Below are 19,004 nucleotides of genomic sequence, written 5' to 3'. Positions count from 1 at the left end.
AGAGTATGTATCATGTACACCAATGACACTAGAATCTGAGGAAAGAGAGACACTGAAATGAACAGAACAAATACAGACTCCGCGTGTTTGGCTTATAACTGTTCAAGTTATTCCCAGAGTAATATTTTCAATCAATTGTTTATCACCAACCGTACTTCAACCGTCACGTTCTTATTAATTGGCACTTATTTGACAATTTGAAATTTACTTTGGTTTACTCCCGCATTCTAAAGAACGTGCGAAGAACTGTCAGACATACGCCCACTCCCATGCTACAATATAAGATTCAATTTCGATGTAATACTTGCACACCTTTCTCAAACTACATCTAATATTATTGTAAATGACATGAATCGAAGTCTGTCTGTCTGTCTGTCTGTCTGCCTGCCTGTCTGTCTCTGTCTGCCTCAGTGTGTGTGTGTGTGTGTGAGTGTGTGTGTGTGTGTGTGTGTGTATGTCTGCCTGCATGTGCCCGTACTTGCGTACTTATGATGCATGTACACATCTGCATTGAATCTTATGGATCATGGAACGTGAAGAATTTACGGCAAAGGAGAAAATGGGGGGGGGGGGGTCACGAAAAAAATTGGGGGTGCGAAGGGGAAAGGCATGCAAATTCTGGTGGTCTGAAGGGGGGGGGGGAGAGAAAAATGTGGTCGTTTACCAATATATCATATTATATAACCGCGTGCAAAATACCTTGTGGCTTCCCCGCAATAACTTAATTTGTTATGCCTGTATTGAATAAAAAAATATTAAGACGGTTTAATCATGAGAATGTGTTTGTGTATATTCTCTCTCTCTCTCTCTCTCTCTCTCTCTCTCTCTCTCTCCCTCTCTCTCTCTCTCTCTCTCTCTCTCCCTCTCTCTTTCTCTCTCTTTTATCTCAGTCCAAATTTACAATTTAACTTCTTGCAGTGTCCTTAAATATAGCACAAAATTAAACTTATATTCATAAACTGCTTTAAAGTGGTTTGCGAAGATTATTTTTGTTATATTCTATTAATAGTTGCTTATTTGACATTTTTTTGCAAAGTTTTCCATTCCTACCCCGAGTCTACGTCTACATAATCATGTTTCATATTCAAGCAAGAGATCGCGCACGTCACCGCATTAAACTTTGCTAAAAGTAGGCTAACTTGATTTCACTCCCGAACTAGCCAGTTAATTAATCGATCGATCAATCAAGCAAGCAGTCAATCAATCAACCAACCAATCAATCAATCAATCAATCAATCAATCAATCAATCAATCAATCAATCAATCAATCGATTTAATAATCAATCAATTAATCGTTTAAGAACTATATACATGTAAACAGTATAAAAGTCGAAGTACACAATATTTAATGATTGTCCCTCTAAACAATTTGGCACACCCCTCTGAAAAGTGGAATTGTCTTCTCCGCCATTTTGAATACACTAGTCGTGAAAGTACGGCGTCTGATAGTGGTTCAGACGACAATGTAGTGATGCAAACATGAGGTGCCTTCGTAGATTTGGGTTGAAGATCAAATTATCGTCACTTTTCTGCTTTATTGTGACATTCGGAGTATGTTTGGTGTTATTCCTTCTTGTAAACATCGGGAAGAGTACTGACAGGGGAGCGGAGTACGTAAGCCAAGTTGGCCAACAAATACGGTACGTCTATCTGTCTTTTGGTCGTCGTCAAAACAGACTAGTGAAATAAAGCAAATACACTAGACAATTAGATTAAAAACGGCGTGTAACGAATCGTAACACCACCGGCCAATTTGCTTATACTACTAATAGTTCGTTAAATTTCCGAAGGGGGTTCACAGGTGACAGACTGGCCGTGTCGTCGTAAGACGCTGGAGTCGTGTAACATCTGTGAAAGTGAAACCAATGTTTCGTTCTTCCGGGTTTAAAAGGTGACATTTGTCTGTCATTTAATACTGGGTTTGAAATAATTAAGTTGATGACATGGAAATTTATTATTCCTCGTTTTGTCACGTATTTAATAAATGCCAATCGGAAGGATAATTGAGTGCACAGGAAATATATCGATTTTTCGTCTATTTTAATAGTATTTTTCAATGTTTAAAAAAAAAAATAGCAGTCTTGATCAGATTGCATGTTTTTCGCATAACATTTTCACATATGCCTCAGCCCTAGTACCTGTATTTTGAACTATTATCATTTTAAGGCATATGGCTCGTATTCATATTCTCAAATCTATGTATAATTTATTGATTTTTTTTCTTATATCATGTATCAGGTATTATTATGTTACATGATAAGTATAAGCTTAGCTATGCCTCGGAAAATTCTTAATACTTGTAACTTGGACTGGTTCATATTATGGTGACTGTTAAAATAACAACTTACTGGTAACTCGATGATGTCAGTGTTTTTGCTAAGGTTGGGGTACCTTGGTAACAGAAAGGGAGAATATGGTAAAACTCAGGCTGGCATAGAGTCAATGCATTATACCTTAATTTTGGTTGCGAACCTCAGTAAAATGTCAGGAACTCAGGTACATTTTACCTGCTAGGAACAGAAACACTGGTAGAGAACCCTTGTAAAATGACTTGGGAACTGAGGTACATTTTATCTGCTTACAGCTAGTAACAAAAACACTGGTAGAGAACCCTTGTAAAATGACAGGGGAACCTGCTTACTGCCCTTTAAAATAAAGTGGACATATCATAGTGGATAAGGATTGGGTATTTGTTGTTGTTTTTTTAATTTATTAAAACAATATTACCATGAATTCCTACCTGAAAAATGAATGTGAAACAACTAAACATATGCCAAGTCCTTGTTTGTAACTCAATAAATGGCAAAAGATTATATAAATGTGTAAAATGTTTATTGTACATACAATAACAAATTTTTCACACATATTTTAGCTTTTTGCAATGTAATAACTTACAAACAGTGACTACGTCAATGTTGTTTTACATTGATTTTTCAAGAAGGAAGTAAAAAAAATTCACAAAATTTTTTTTATAAATAAAAAAATCCTAAATAAATACCAAATCCTTATCCATTGGTCACTGTAGCAAAAACAGTGTGAAGTTGATCGATGAACTTTGAGTAGAATAATTCACATTGATAAGTACACTTCATCATGCAAAGTACATTTTAAGGGTTGTTGTGAGTTCAGCTGAGAGCTCACATTAATGAATGTACAAGATTTATGCAAAATGTAAGTCTCAGCTAGAACCCCAAATATATTTACAAAGTATCCATATATCCAGGTATAAAATAGCATTAGCAAAATTTTGTTGCTAAAACCATACTTTAGCTATTGAAACTGGAACACATGTCGGTAAAGCTATCACGGACAGAAAAAGTATTTTTTGTCAAAATGAAGACCTTCCAAATGTTCTTGAAGATGAACTGCATGTTTTGATATTTTACACTTTATATTAGTCTCCTAGAAAGGAACTAATACCAAATTATTTTATACAGTACCCAACACAAGAAAAAGCAATGACCTTACTTTTGACCAGAAATCAACTTACAATTTTCTGTTTGTCTGTTTTTGTATTCAAAGCTTTTTTACTCGGAGAGAAGACGCTATTATCTTTGTAATATCTATTTTATTTGTCATTGTGTTCCAAAAGTTACTGTGTTATTTATTTTCTTTTTTGTTGAATGATGGACGGTGGCCCTATTCTTATGAAGTAAATTTGGCCGAAAAAAAAATAACTTTGGTTCCGGTTACCCAACCCCACCTAGCTTTTCACTGCCTACTCTAAACTTTTTTTACGTTTTCAAGAAAAAAAAATAAAATCGCAAAATTGTGAAGTTTCACGAGAAATAGTGGATGCAGAAACTGACATCAACTTAAAAAGACATAATAAAACTGTTCTTCCAATCTGTAAAGGCTGTACATCTGATAGGATGAAATAAACAAAGACATTTGGAAACCAAGGAAAACCTGAACTAGACACTTGCACCGAAAAAAAAAATATATATGATAAAATAAGATAAAATAAAAAATCTACCTACCTATTCTGAAACTGAGCATAATCAGAACCACACAATTTTTTTAAAATTAGGCCTTAGATTAAACTATATAAAAATTGTGTATCATGTTATAGTCATATCATGTTACATACTTCTAACATCAAAATAGAAACTCTACTCTCAAAGCTGTGACTGTGTGAATGATGAAGATTACATCCATGAGTTAATTTGTTTAGCTGTCAGCTTGTTGACGTCATGGCTTTAACCTGAGTGAATAAATCAGTTTCACATTTTATGGCTAGGTAAAAAAGAAGGCAGGTACTGAGGTAGACTGAGATAAGAGTGTATAGGTGATAATACTGTGATTTTGCTAAGGGCAGTAACTTAGTAAGGCAGTAAAGTCTACAGTTACATTTCATTTTACCTGGGTTCCCAAACAAAATTACCATAGACGCTATGGCGAAACACTGCCATTTTTTTACCTCTTTCTCCCTTTCTGTTACTGTGTTCCCATTTCATTTTACCTGGGTTCCCAAACAAAATTGCCGTAGACGCTTTGTGAAACACTTGCTCCCTTTCTTACCAGGGTTGCAATATTACTGTAATAGATAAAAAAAAGAGATACGTTGCTTATGATCATGCTTAGGGTTAAAAATGGAATAACTATAAAGGAATGATCTCTGTGGCATTTTTTTCTTGAAATTTGAATGAATTTAGTTTTTGTCACTCTCCAATAGCCAGCCCAATTCAACCAATATAAAAAGACGCTTTCCAAAACCATTCCCCAATTGACTAAAACATGTTTTATTAAAAGCATTTTGTGAATTATTTTTGTGAGATTAAATGTACCGACAGTCTTTTCATCAGGTCTCGATAGACCGTAGAGTATTTGGTTCAATTCTATAATTCCATGCAAACAATGAAAAATTAATCAAGTGTTCTTTTGTAATGCAGATTTCTCATAATGATATCAGTATTTTTATTCAAAGAGAACAGTGGATGATGAAGTGCTTATATTGTGAAATCATAGAGAGATTCTATTCTCATAATAACAGCAGATTGCTGTTTGTAAGTTGCTTAATTCAAAATGCACCCAAATTTCATAACACATGGTAACCAGAACATGTTACTTTTATATTTCCCAGCTGTGATATCTGAAAGGAGTTAAACTGGTACTATACAGATGACACACATATATATATATATATATGTTGAGGGTAGAAGAAAATCAAGTCGGGTTTTTCGTCTCTACAAGCCTGTTTCGTGAGTAAATCACACGTCAGGAGATGTTGATGTACAGTTTCATGTTGATGTACATCAACATCTCCTGACGAGTGATTTACTCACGAAACAGGCTTGTAGAGACGAAAAACCCGACTTGATTTTCTTCTACCCTCAACATATACTCCGCTCTGCGTGCAGACGTATCGAGCACTGTACTACGGACAAATCTTACCACTGACTTCCTATATATTATATATATATATATATATATATATATATATATATATATATATATATATATATATATATATATATATATATATATATATATATATATATATATATATATATATATATATATATATATATATACATACATACATACATACATACATACATACATACATACACATATACTTATACTTATATACATACACACACAATGAACAGTAAAGTGTAAAATTAGTATGATGGATTGGGTCTACTGAGTGAAATATCTTCGCCAAAAATATTAAATGTTTTTTATATTTTACATGTATATTACATATATAGAGCAGAACAAAAATGAGCAAATCTAAATAAGAAACTAAATGTACATATGCACATTTTTGTACAGTTACTTAGTCCACTGTTCAACATTCTATCCATCCAATGATCCATCATTGTTGAGACAAATCAGTCGTAGGTTAGGGGTTTTCACCTTTACATCTGTATTCCTAACCTTAATTTAGTAATCCAGTGTTCTGCATATCAACTTAGACAGTTCAAATGGGGATCATTGTCGTCATCTCCAGGGTTCACTTGTTCTTAAATTTTGAAATGTCATGATTCATCATCAACCTCTTTGAAAATGTAGGTCAATTAGTTTCCTGTAAAGGATGTTAAACAAATATTTTCTATCAAATACAAACTATTTATGAGACTTTATATGTGTATTATAACATACACGACTCCCGAGCCAGGTTCAACAAAAAATATGGAATATATACGCTGTTCGTTCTACATAATAATATTTCCATATCAGTTGAAGTGGTTACGTGATTCAAAGTTTTCATGCTACTAATACGGTATATGATAAAACCTTTATGGCCAGGATATCAGTTTGAAGACAAAGGGTGCACAGCTTCCTAAAGTCGGGCATTTCCGCTGTTCAATCGTACCTTGGCCTGCAAATCTATATCTGGGCCATGAAGATGATTATTGAACATTATTTTCTAAATTCAGCAAGAAAATTCTTGTGACATGAAGGTTTTGTCAATACTTTATTCTTAGCAATGTAGAACAGTGGACTGGCTAGTAAATTGTAGATACCCATTCCAAAATGAATACCCATAAAATTTCATCCAACCGATCACTGTTATTCAGGAATTATTCGATATTTCAGATAGAAAATACTCGTCACTCTAGGATGTCGTGACTAATCATCCTTGACTGAAGTAACAAGGTCCCTTTATTTATGTCATAATTTACTAGAAAATATTAGGAATCAATCAGTTACCATGGATATTAACTTCCTGTAATTCAAATTAATTAATCAGCCAGGTTGTTTGAAGGTCTAGGCATTACAAGTGATAATAATTGATAATATTAATTTATTAATGCCTTGAGACTTGCAGTAAATGGAGAATAAAAAATATCACTATTAAAGCATTGTTTACAGCAATAATTCAAGGGACATATTAAAAAGCTTCAGGTATACATGTTAGGTCATAACTTTAGCATACCAACATTGCATACTGAATTTGAGAAGCCAAACTCAAAGCGAAAAGCTATTTTATTTCGGTTTCCAAAAATTGCCAGTGTCTTATATATTTAGATGACTTGTATAATATTGATATCATTTTATTTTTGCAATAAAAAAAAAAAATAAATAAATAAATAAAGTGAATATACATGTATATATATTTACAATGTAAACCTGCTGTAGCTATCACTGTAAAAAGAATATTTTTTTAATCAGATGACCAACAGTATATTCACTGTAAATTGTTAAAATGGCAATAATTATATATTGTATATGTCTGTTTTATCTATAAAGTAGTATAGTTAAAGTTGAAACTATTATTCATTGGGGTGCTACATGTAGTTTTTGGGTGCGGACCTAAAAGTCCATTTTATTGGATATATTGCACCATTGCTGCTACACAAATATGTGTACATGCATGTACAAGTGATTCAGTAATGCGCAGTGTGTACGATACTGCGAGGATTAAGTCATTATATTTAACAAAACGGTTTCAATAAAACATTCTAATATGCAGTTTTAAGTGTTCTACACGTGTACTTTGGCATACTTAACCATCAAGTGGAGTTGACAGAACTCAAACCTAGCTAGTACTTAGGACTAATACATACATGATTCGATGACAGTTTATTATGCACATATTTTCATCGTTATACTATATATAAGATTTACATGTCTACTATCGATTAGGAATTTTGCAACATTGCGATTGGTCTTAAGGTCGCAATCTCCACTGATTGCTTCCCATCGATGGATTCCCCCCCCCCCCCCCCCCCGAATATTAATTTCCCCCCATGTTTTCTCGAATCTGGGTATGTTTCTTTGCAGCTGATGATAGCTTTGGCCGTGGAATAAAAACGCCAGCATGTCAAACAACTTTTGAGAAATAGTGCATGCCCAGTCTACTTTGACACCGTACTGACCTCAAACATTGATGAAAACTATCCCTGCATGGCATTTACATGTTTACAGTTGTGAAAAGCAATGTTGCTAAAACATTTTAATGAATATTTTATAAATGTGTGGAAGATTGATTGGGTTTGAACATGAGGTCATTATATGTGCTCAGGTGCAGCGACAAAATTATAATTAAAACAAAGAACAAATATACTGAGAAAATAGTGTCCATTGCGGCCAGTATGCCTTTATAATCCATTTTTAATGTTATTTTTGGTGGTCAACATTGTTTACATACATGTACATGTAAGTCTGGTAGTTTTGGTCAAAATGTTTGTGAGAAAAAAAACATTAAATACTTCCTAATTAGTCCCTGCTGGACGAAGTTCAAAGTTGGTATTAGGCCAGTATTATATATACTACCTCGTTCAAAGTTGGTATTAGGCCAGTGTTCTATGACATACATGTGCATATCCATTGTTGTCGTGATACGATCCAATATGGCTGCCTGGCAGCCATTTTGTTGGCGCGGTTTTCATGTCCAAAGGCATAACTCAGACATGCTTGAACAGTGTAGTGATATCAAAAACAACCATATGAGGCCAAACAACATTAACCAGGTTTGAAAATGACAACATAAACTGACAGTTCCTTAAAACCCAATCATAGCAGGGACTATGTCATTTTCAATGACTTGTTGCATGTGTACTTTGTAAGCTGGAATTGAAACTATTGCAGTGCTTCCAGTCAAAGTATGAATGACAAACTACCTCAACATATTGATACATTATTACCGAAATGGGCCTGTGTCTATGTACAGAATTTAGTAAGGTCAGATCAAAGATGTACCACAATTGTGCACATCAATACTAATACCTTCAGTCATTACAAATTTAAATTTGATGCCTCTCACAGTTACTGATGTTTGTTGTCAAATTATGATACATCACTCTGTACATCAAGCCATGATAATATCTGCCAATAGACAGGGTTTATTTGCAACAATAAATATTGAGTGCCTGTTAGGTGGCATTATTAAAGTAAACAGTCATTCAACTTTGCCGCTGAGTAGGCAATGTTGTGGCTAATAATACTAGGTAAATAGACGTCAGTGCATCAGTACTCTATCAATACGCTGCAGTACATGTACTTTATCGTTCATATTTTGATTGGAAGCACTGTAAATGTTATTTTTTCTGGTCAAGATGTTAAAACCATTAAGAAATGCTCACCAGTGTTTGCAAAAATTTGGGTTCTGAAAATCCGGTCGTTAACGTTATTATGTTATCAGTGAAAACAGAACAGTGATACACTTCCTAAATTACATGTGTACTTTTTAAGGCAGTGATATGATATTTTTGCTGGTCAAGATGTCAAAGCCATTAAAAATGCTCACCCTCCTCTGCGTTTGAGTGCTAAAAGCAATTTAATGCCAGTATATTTTCATGTTGGTCAAAATGTCAGTGAAAAAAACCATAAATATATCCGTAATTGTGTTTTTGCTTTTAAAGTCTCCGTTCAAATCATTATATGATATATTTGTATATTTGTTAGTCAAAGTGCCAGCGAACAGAAGATACATGTACTAAATGGAAATTGTGTGTGTGCTTTTATAAAGTATCATTACCATTTACACCTCCACTCACAGTCTAGTTCCTATACAGTATCGTTACCATTTACACCTCCACTCACAGTCTAGTTCCTATACAGTATCGTTACCATTTACACCTCCACTCACAGTCTAGTTCCTATACAGTATCATTACCATTTACACCTCCACTCACAGTCTAGTTCCTATACAGTATCGTTACCATTTACACCAGTCCTCCATTCACAGTCTAGTTCCTATACTGTATCATTACCATTTACACCTCCATTCACAGTCTAGTTCCTATAAAGTATTGTTACCATTTACACCTCCACTCACAGTCTAGTTCCTATAAAGTATTGTTACCATTTACACCTCCACTCACAGTCTAGTTCCTATACAGTATCATTACCATTTACACCTCCATTCACAGTCTAGTTCCTATACAGTATCATAGCCATTTACACCTCCACTCACAGTCTAGTTCCTATAAAGTATTGTTACCATTTACACCTCCACTCACAGTCTAGTTCCTATAAAGTATTGTTACCATTTACACCTCCACTCACAGTCTAGTTCCTATACAGTATCATTACCATTTACACCTCCACTCACAGTCTAGTTCCTATACAGTATTGTTACCATTTACACCTCCACCAGTCTAGTCCCTATACAGTATCATAACCATTTACACCGCCACTCACAGTATAGTCAAAGTCGTCACACTAGAGTCGTGAGGTGCATGAGATGCAATTTAAAATTCATCCACAGCCACCCGCACAGTCATTTTCATCATGTTTTTATCATGGAAAACCTAGAATGTAAGATTTTGTCATGTTTATCAACCCTATCAGGCTTCAAAGCAATGTTAGTGGTAGCTGATAGTGTGGGGCAAATGTCATATCGTAAAGACAATGAAAAGCCATGGTACTTGAAACCAAATATGTTATTTCTGTTGATGAAAATATGAGGAGAAAAAATGTAAAATTGCATTTAAGTTTTGTAAGCCTTAAATGATATTATTGTACTGTTTTTACCAGTCAGAATGTAAAAGAATCATTCATTGTCATTTGCATTCATGCTTTGAAAGCTATTGTTGAAATAACTATATGCAAATATATTTTTTACCAAAACCGGTGTAAATATCGGAGAAAAAGAAAAAACAAAATTACACACACAAAAACAAAATGTGTGCTTTGAAAGAAGCAAAATATGATATCATTGAAAAACAAATTATTATTTGCATATATTAATTTGCATGTAAGTTTTGAAAATCATAAGAGAACTCATAATGCTAGTGGGAAAAAATCAATTGAAATACTTGTCAGTTATGTTTTGAAATCTGGCATTGAAGTCAGGGAAATGTCAGTGAAAAAAATCAACTTAAAATAAATACAATCAATCTAATATATATTCGTTTTTTTTTTCAATTTGTAAGCTGTTCTTATTTACGTTGTCGTGGATTTTGTACTATTTTGGTTTGAAAATGTCTTTTGGAAAACAACAAAAATATTACCACATATAGTCATGCTAATTTGCATTAATTGTGCTTGAAAACCAGAGATGCAAAACATACTTTTTCTCAGAAAATAGCAATGAAAAAAACACTTGAAAATACAATTTTTGGTTGAAAATATGTTTTAAAAAAACCCAACCAAAATCGCATGTTAATTTCCATTTGTTCATTGAAACCATATCTATTTTTGTCACTGAAAAATATTAGTGCAAAATCAACCAAAATGGCACGTTACTTTTTGCATTTGTGCATTGAAAACCACTGTTGAGACAAGATGCGATTTTTGTTGGTAGATCAGTTATAAAAACCAACTGCACAAAAGCCATTGTTGAAACCATACACTATTTTTGATGGTGCAGAATATCAGTAAAACAAACAACATCTGTCCACAACAGCCGTTTGAAACTCCGGTTGAAACAGATGCTATTTTTATTAGTAGAAGATATCAGTTAAAAAAAATTGCACAAAAGCCATCGTTGAAACCATACGATATTTTTGATGGTGGAAAATATCAGTGTGAAACAAATAAAAACTGTCCACGACAGCCGTTTGAAACCACGGTTAAAACACATGCTATTTTCATCGATGAAAACGTCAGTAAAAAATAACCCAAACTGCACAATCAACGTACATACATGTACATATGTAGTTTACTATATATTTTATATGCCATTAGAGTCACAGATGATACCCTACAAATTTGTGATGCCAGGTGAACATTATCAGAATAGCTGTTGGCATAGTAATTATTATATTCGGCTTTTCTGCTCTATAAGGTAAATTACTTGCGTACTTATTTTTGTCGTTAAATTATGCGTTCCTACTCAGTAGTCAAGCTCTATTTCAAATTTAATCTATATAATGTCTTAGATGTAGGTGGACCAAAACAAGTGAGAATGGTGACGTGTGCATAGCCTTTTGGTATTTTCTGAGTTCATTCTTGAAATTCTAAATCGTAACATGCATGGTGTGTGGTATTTTAAAGCTGTACAAACTGTAACTGGAATCTATTTTAGACTGTTTTGCTAGATACATGTATGATGACTTACGTTGTTGTACATATACTGTCGAACACAATGAACAGTATTGAATCAACTATGGGTAAACATACTTAGGCCTGGCAAAAAAATATTGTCTGGTTCCGATTAAACTCAATTTTAGAATAGATGGGTTAGGTAGATTTTTTATTCTATTTTATTATATTTTTTTTTTCATATGCGAGTTCAGGTAGTTATGATTTCCGTTGTTTTCCATATGATCTCTGTGTTATTGGTTTCTTCTCATCAGATGTACAGCCATTACAGATTGGAAGAACGGATTTGTCTTTTTAAGTTGATGTCAGTTTCCGCATCCACTATTTCTTGCGAGACTTCAAAATGTTCAATTATTTTTTTCTCAAATACATACAAAAAAAGTTTAGGAGTGGCGTGGAAAACTAGGTGGGGGTCAGGAATCTGGAACCAAACATGAGCATATATTTGCATAAATGATGACAGATACATTTGTATGGACATGAAACACCATGTTTCAATTTAGGCATTCAGTGGATGTTATCTGTCAAGAAAACCACTTTCATATCTTATTTATCGACAAGACATTGCACAAACACAAAATCAATACTTTTCCTTTTCTGTGCATCCTTAATGTAAATTTATGAAAGTGAGAGCTAAGTTTTGATATCTCTTAAAGTGGCACAAGCTGAATTTATATGCTTTTTGCTTACATGAAAACACTTACAAAAAACATTTATCAAGTGTACATGCCCTCATGAATCCTGCCAGAGCCATTAACCTCTTAACAATACTTCACCTGAAGAAACAAGGCTGAAAATTAACTTTTTTCTTTGTATTCCTGAACTGAAAACAGAGATCCTCATGTGGAAAAAAGTCTGTAAATCTTCCATCGTTTAAATCATCCTATGATCAGTGGTAGCCTGAGTGGGCTACCAGCTGCAAACTATGGTAGCCCCATGGCAAGAATTGGTAGTCTGTGGACATGGGACTACTGTTAATTTCGAGCCCAGAGACGGGTTACCCATTTAACTATTCTAGTATAGTGTCAATGTGGATGTATGTCTTCTATGACATTACAATTTGTGTTCTGGTATTGTTAGAACTGTTGATTGCATACTAGGGAGTTCCTACACATTATTTTTTTTATACATATAATAAATTACATGATTAGATCGTTTGTAAGTTATATTGTAATACCAAGTTTGAGTTCAGTCATTTACAAGTGATGATAATAAAGTATATGTCAGCAAAGTAGAAATTATACTGTGAGTACCTTTTAATATGAAGAAAAAATGACATCCCAAAAACATAAACTCAGTTTGTGCCCCGCCCCTTTAATCCAAAATTATTGTTATCGATATTACAATACTGTAGTCATATGTTTTTTTTCAGTAGATTTATTTCAGCTAAATATGCATCAACGATTTTTCATGGTAAAAAGTCCCACTAACATACTAAATACAAGTTGTCATACTACCTGTATATATCCAGATTCATGTTTTTAGAAAAGTGTCAATAACAACTGCAATAAATACAGCAGGCCAAACAGATGAGAGGTTTAGTAGTAATATCTACTTTTCCCTTTACTGTCTAATAAATTGAAGTATGCCTGACACATTCTTAACTGCCATTCTGCCATGCTTCATGCACTAACATAGCAATGGTTATACCCCCATGGGATGCACAAACAGGAAGAACAGCGCCCTCACAGTTGATTGTACAAAGGACAATTTTTCATACACCAAAATAAATACAAAGTTCTACAACATTATTAGATGTTATGTGACTTGGTCTGCACAAAGGCTTTTTTCACAGTGTTGAGAACTAGAAAATGTATAATGTACTTATACAAAATGATTGTAGGATGTCTTGAAATTAAAGCACGAATCGGTGGGTAGACATAATATTGATTACCGGTAGTATTTGATGAGAAGTAATACATTTTTCAAAGAATTGAGCTGTTGTCAATTATGGTTTAGTTCTGATTTTAAAAATAGAATTAGAAATGTTTGTAGTTATTGCTTCTGGCAATTTCTTGCCCATTTGTGAAAACATCAGTATGCGCTGTATCAAATTTCAGTTTCCAGTGTCCAATTTTCTTTCACCCAATGAAATTAATGGGAAATAGCTTTTAGCTATTTTCATTTCCAAAATTACTATTTTTCAATTCTGTTCATCTTCTCCAAGAGTTCACCCTGTCATCTGGAATTAGTAATACTACTATGGAAATCATGCTATCGGCAAAGTAAGTTAGACACAAAACTGAAACTGTTCTTGTATTGAATTAAATTTTCAGCGGAGTGGATTTTCATTTGAACACAGCAGACTGGAACATGTAACTTTCATTAAAAACTTGTTGATGCAGTATGTGGGTACAGAAGTGGGTGATAGCAGTGTTCGGGTTATGTGGATAGAATCACCTTATATTATAATCAAGATAGTTAAGCATTGAAAGGCAATGAGTGTGTGGCCATTTGAGAAAAACTTGCTATCAGTATCGGAGATGTGATCCTACTTACACACCTCCCCCTCCCCCCTCCCTACACACCTTCCAAATACAACCTTATAATTTTAAAAATGCATACCCTCCCAAAGTTTGGCATTTCAAGTATTGAACCTCTGCCAACAAAGCCCCTTAGGGAGTTTTAGTAAGCGTAGTAGATTTGTAGGTGTACAAAATGTAGGTGACCATATGTTAGAATATTAACATGAGCAGCTGTAGAAGGAAATATTATTTTCATATGTTTCATTCTTATTCATGATTTATTTTGATTTATTTTGATGTAGATGTTATATGCATAATTCTGATCAAGCCATATCTGTATTCCATGTACAGTTTGTTGACAAATGGAAACTGTTATATACTCGTAATGTTTACACAGACAGAAAACCAGACTGTACATAGCCCTATCAATGACTAGTACTAGTAGTAGTAGTAGTAGTCACGTAATACAACTCAAGGATTAAACGGAAACTGCTATATACTTGTAATGTTTACACAGACAGAAAGCCAGACTGTACACAGCCGTATCAATGTAGTAGTACTAGTAGTAGTAGTAGTCTCGTAATCCAACTCAAGGATTAAACGGAAACTGCTATATACTTGTAATGTTTACACAGACAGAAAACCAGACTGTACACAGCCCTATCAATGACTGTTAGTCACGTAATGCAACTCAAGGATGAAACCATTCCCAGTTAAAGGTTAATGTATTTTTCAGTGGGAACAAAATATATTAAGTTACATTTGCTCCAATAAACAAATAACAGCAACCGTACATGCTTTCAATAATTTCTATATATAAAACAAGTACCGATATATATATATATATTTATATATCTCTCCTTCATAAAGCTCATATTGTCGTAAACCACAAGCCTGTTGATGGCAACGCTTAACCCTTTCACTACCGATTCCCGCTATTGCGGAAATGTGCAAGCGCTAACAGATGCCCCTGCTTCATAGCATCAGCAGAAAAATATGCTCAGGTTTGCAAGAATTAAATGCTCGCTGAGGGACAAATTTGTCAAAATTCAATCCTTACAAATAATCATGTAAAAATGTGGGGGTTTTTGTATAAAACTATAATTAAGCCTCGTGGGCTGCAATTACAGACAATGTTATTTTGTACAAGAATGAATGCTCATGGAATCTAGGTTGACACTTAATAGTAATTACACTTTCTGTTCTCGGAGTCAAACAATTTCTTGGAAAAGAATCCCTAATTTGTCAGCATCATCAGGGATATACTACATGTACATCTCTTCTGAGACACTTAACAATAGCCCATTGTAGTACATCTCTTCTGAGACACTTGACAATAGCCCATTGTAGTACAACCCCTGATGTCAGTGAAAATTTGGCATTCACTTTCAAAAATTTTTTTTGACTCCGTGAGTAGAAATTTTCATTACTAAATGTTACATTTTGTTATGTAGATTGTGAGTGAAGGGTCTGCATGTGAGTAATTGCTTAGTTTTTGTCGTTTCACTGACATAAGTCTATATTTTTAATCTACAGGGAAAATTTGTTTGACCAGGTCTGGCGGAAACCAGGTCCAGCTCGTCAAAGTCTGAATTTGTTCATGTTTGATGAAAATGAGGAAGAAAATGGTTTACAAGCAGTGATTGCTAGAAAACAAACGGCAGATAAGAACTGGCCGGGAGGCATAAACGATGAAAGTTACAAGAGTAACATCCAACAGTGTACAGAACCACGTGAAAATATCACTTTCCTGAAAATCCACAAAACTGGAAGTTCAACGATTCAAAATATTTTACTTCGGTATGGATATAAAAATGATTTGAAGTTTGTACTTCCACCTCAGGGCCACTACTTAGGATATCCTAATTTTTTTGATAAGAAATATATGATAGAGGCAAAAGACGGCGTCTACAATATATTCTGTCATCATGCTCGCTTCAACAACGAAGTTATTACAGAGATCATGCCCCCAAATACGATCTACGTAACAATTCTTCGCGATCCTGTAACTGTCTTTGAGAGCGCATTCACATATTTCCTGATTGGTCGAAGATGCGGTTACACGGATAAAGATCCTGAAGCCTTGGAAAAGTTTTTACAAGACCCATGGAGTTGCTACAATAAAATGGCACGCCGGTCACATGTGCGAAACCCATTGTTTTTCGATTTCGGTATGGAAGAAAATCATTTCGATAATGACGAAGTCATCAGTCAGGCAATCAAAATGATTGACAAAAAGTTCTCACTTATCATGATTGCAGAATACTTTGAAGAGTCTATTATCCTACTTAAGGAACATCTTTGCTGGAATTTAGAAGATTTTAAATATTTCAAGATAAATGCTCGCAACGAGCAATCAATACGACAACTCAATGACGATCTGAGAGTCAAAATCAGTTCATGGAACAACGCAGATGTTAAACTGTACGAGCATTTTAATAAAACATTTTGGACAAAAGTACGTGAATATGGTGAAGAGAAGATGAAGAATGAAGTCGCGATGTTACGAGAGAAGAACGAGTTTTGGAAAAATCAGTGTTTGCAGTCAGATGAAATCACCGAGAAAGGTGCAGGGAATTTTAGAATTTTTCAACCACCCGGTGTTAAAATCAATAATTTTCAACTGAAACCGGAAGTAGAGCACGACAAGGAATGTAATGCGATGGTTTTACCTGAAATTCAATTCACATCTACTCTGAGGACAAAACAGTTTCCAAATATGTACATGCAGAATCAAAAAAAAAAGAAAAAAACAAACAATAAGAGATACATCGTGTATTAATAATATTTTGTCACTTCAGCCTTTATTTCAGTCGATAATTTTGTCTTTCGTAAGGTCAGTGACCTGTGATTAGGTCATAGGTCAAATTGACTACTGTCAAGAGACGTGATGTACAGTTGGTAATTTTGTCTTTTGTAAGGTCAGTGACCTGTGATTGGGTCATGGTTAGGTCATAGGTCAAACTGTTACGAGATACATCACGTCTCTTAAGCCTTTAATTACCAGTTTTTAATTTTGTCTTTTGTAAGGTCAATATCCCCATCTACACGGCACTAAAAATTCTACCTGAGGTAGGATTCAGGATAGTTTGAAGCCTGTGTAGACGTAAATTTGTCCTGAAACCGTCCTGACTTAGGACACCTATAAGAGGTTTCCTGAAACCCTCCTGACTTCGTCCTATGTACTGTCAGGACGGAGTCAGGCGGGAGCGTGCGACATCTACGCTGTAACCTTCCTACCTGTAGACACAAATCTATCCTACCTCAGGTAGGACTTGGGACTGCCTCAGGTAGGACGACGACCTACGTGTAGACGGGGCAATTGACCCGTTATAGGGTCATGCTTAGGTCATAGATCTAACTGTGGTTGTAATTCTAATTCAACTGACTGAGGTCAAAGGTCAAACTAACAGGTTATAATTCAACTGACTGAGGTCATAGGTCAAACTAACTTTCAGATGTTTGATATATTATATTTACCATAATTTGACTATTTCTTACTCAATGCAGTGCAATGGGTATAGGTAACACTACTTATATTTTCCCTCAGAGATGTAAAACCTGTAACTTAGTGTAAGACCAAAAAAGAGAAAGAATTTTTTCTGGTCAGGACAGTTTGTCTAAAATGGTGCGACAACATGTTTTTGTTTTTTGTTTGTTTGTTTTTTTATTCTCAACAGACCTGTCACTCAGTCTACTATTTATGACAGTTAGTGTTCTTTTTCTTTAGTGTACAGAGAGCAAGTATGTATGTGGGGCAGATGTGATTTGTGTGTTCATGATTGGCTCTGCAGTTGTCTTCACTGAAGTAGAGAGGGTTATTAATGTGTTCCCCTCTGATCTGCAGACTGAATGGGCTGCACAAACACGAAAAAAAAAAAGACCGACACAGGTGTATTTAACAGTTCTCTTCTTTTTGGGGGCCTAACTGGAGCTGGGGTGGGGGTGGGGGTGGGGGTGGGGCAGTTTTGTTGTCTACATAATGACTTTTATGTTTATAATATTGTACATCCTGAAGTATATTACATTGACTAACAGTTAATAATATCAATAGTTGATTTTCTGGTTCCAAGATCAAGCTGTTGTTTATGTTATTACTTTTATGTTTGTTTTATCTTTATACCGTTTAAAATAACAGTGTACTATTTATCAATACAACACATGTATGTCAAAAATCAACTTACAAAATGTAGGTTGTTTTCTCACATTGTATCAGGTTTCCCATCCATTTGGGTAAGCGCCCTCAACGTGAAGAATCATATAACTTTTGTTTGTTACAATTGTAAGTGACTTTAAAAGACTTTGTGCCAGCATTGACAAACAGACTTTTTACTTGTAAATCTTGAACATGAAATGTTCTCTTGAACAGCGCTCTGTGCATATAGAATATGCGGCGTTCTTTGGGGGAGACATGCAATGCATTTTGGAACTGAAAACTGTTCCGAAGTAAAAGCATGTCCAACAGGTAGAACTAGGTTAAAGGTGAACACCACACTATAACGACATTTTCATAAACTATGGGTTTTGGAGAGTCATTTCCTGATTTTACGTCAGTTGCTTGCAATTTCAGAAAAACATCAAATTGATATTGTGCCTTTG

General features: G+C 34.5%; 1 protein-coding gene across 1 annotated transcript; it reads left to right on the top strand.

Moving 5' to 3' along the window:
- The first annotated feature begins 1,428 nt into the window (after positions 1-1,428).
- Positions 1,429-18,327, top strand: LOC144452861 (galactosylceramide sulfotransferase-like). The gene is made up of 2 exons (XM_078144048.1): positions 1,429-1,640; positions 15,942-18,327. The coding sequence occupies exons 1-2, from the start codon at positions 1,480-1,482 to the stop codon at positions 17,185-17,187; spliced, it is 1,407 nt and encodes a 468-aa protein (XP_078000174.1). The 5' UTR covers positions 1,429-1,479; the 3' UTR covers positions 17,188-18,327.
- The last annotated feature ends 677 nt before the right edge of the window (positions 18,328-19,004 follow it).

The sequence above is a fragment of the Glandiceps talaboti genome, chromosome 23 (genome assembly GCF_964340395.1).
Source record: "Glandiceps talaboti chromosome 23, keGlaTala1.1, whole genome shotgun sequence".
Lineage (NCBI taxonomy): Eukaryota > Metazoa > Hemichordata > Enteropneusta > Spengelidae > Glandiceps > Glandiceps talaboti.
Note: the sequence above shows the minus strand (reverse complement) of the source record. Positions and strands in the feature narration are given on the sequence as shown.

Bases quoted from the DNA above. Each gene is read 5' to 3' on its own strand.
- LOC144452861 (XM_078144048.1), top strand. From the start codon at position 1,480: ATGAGGTGCCTTCGTAGATTTGGGTTGAAGATCAAATTATCGTCACTT. The intron at 1,641-15,941 runs GTACGTCTATCT...TTTAATCTACAG, and splicing joins CAAGTTGGCCAACAAATACG to GGAAAATTTGTTTGACCAGG.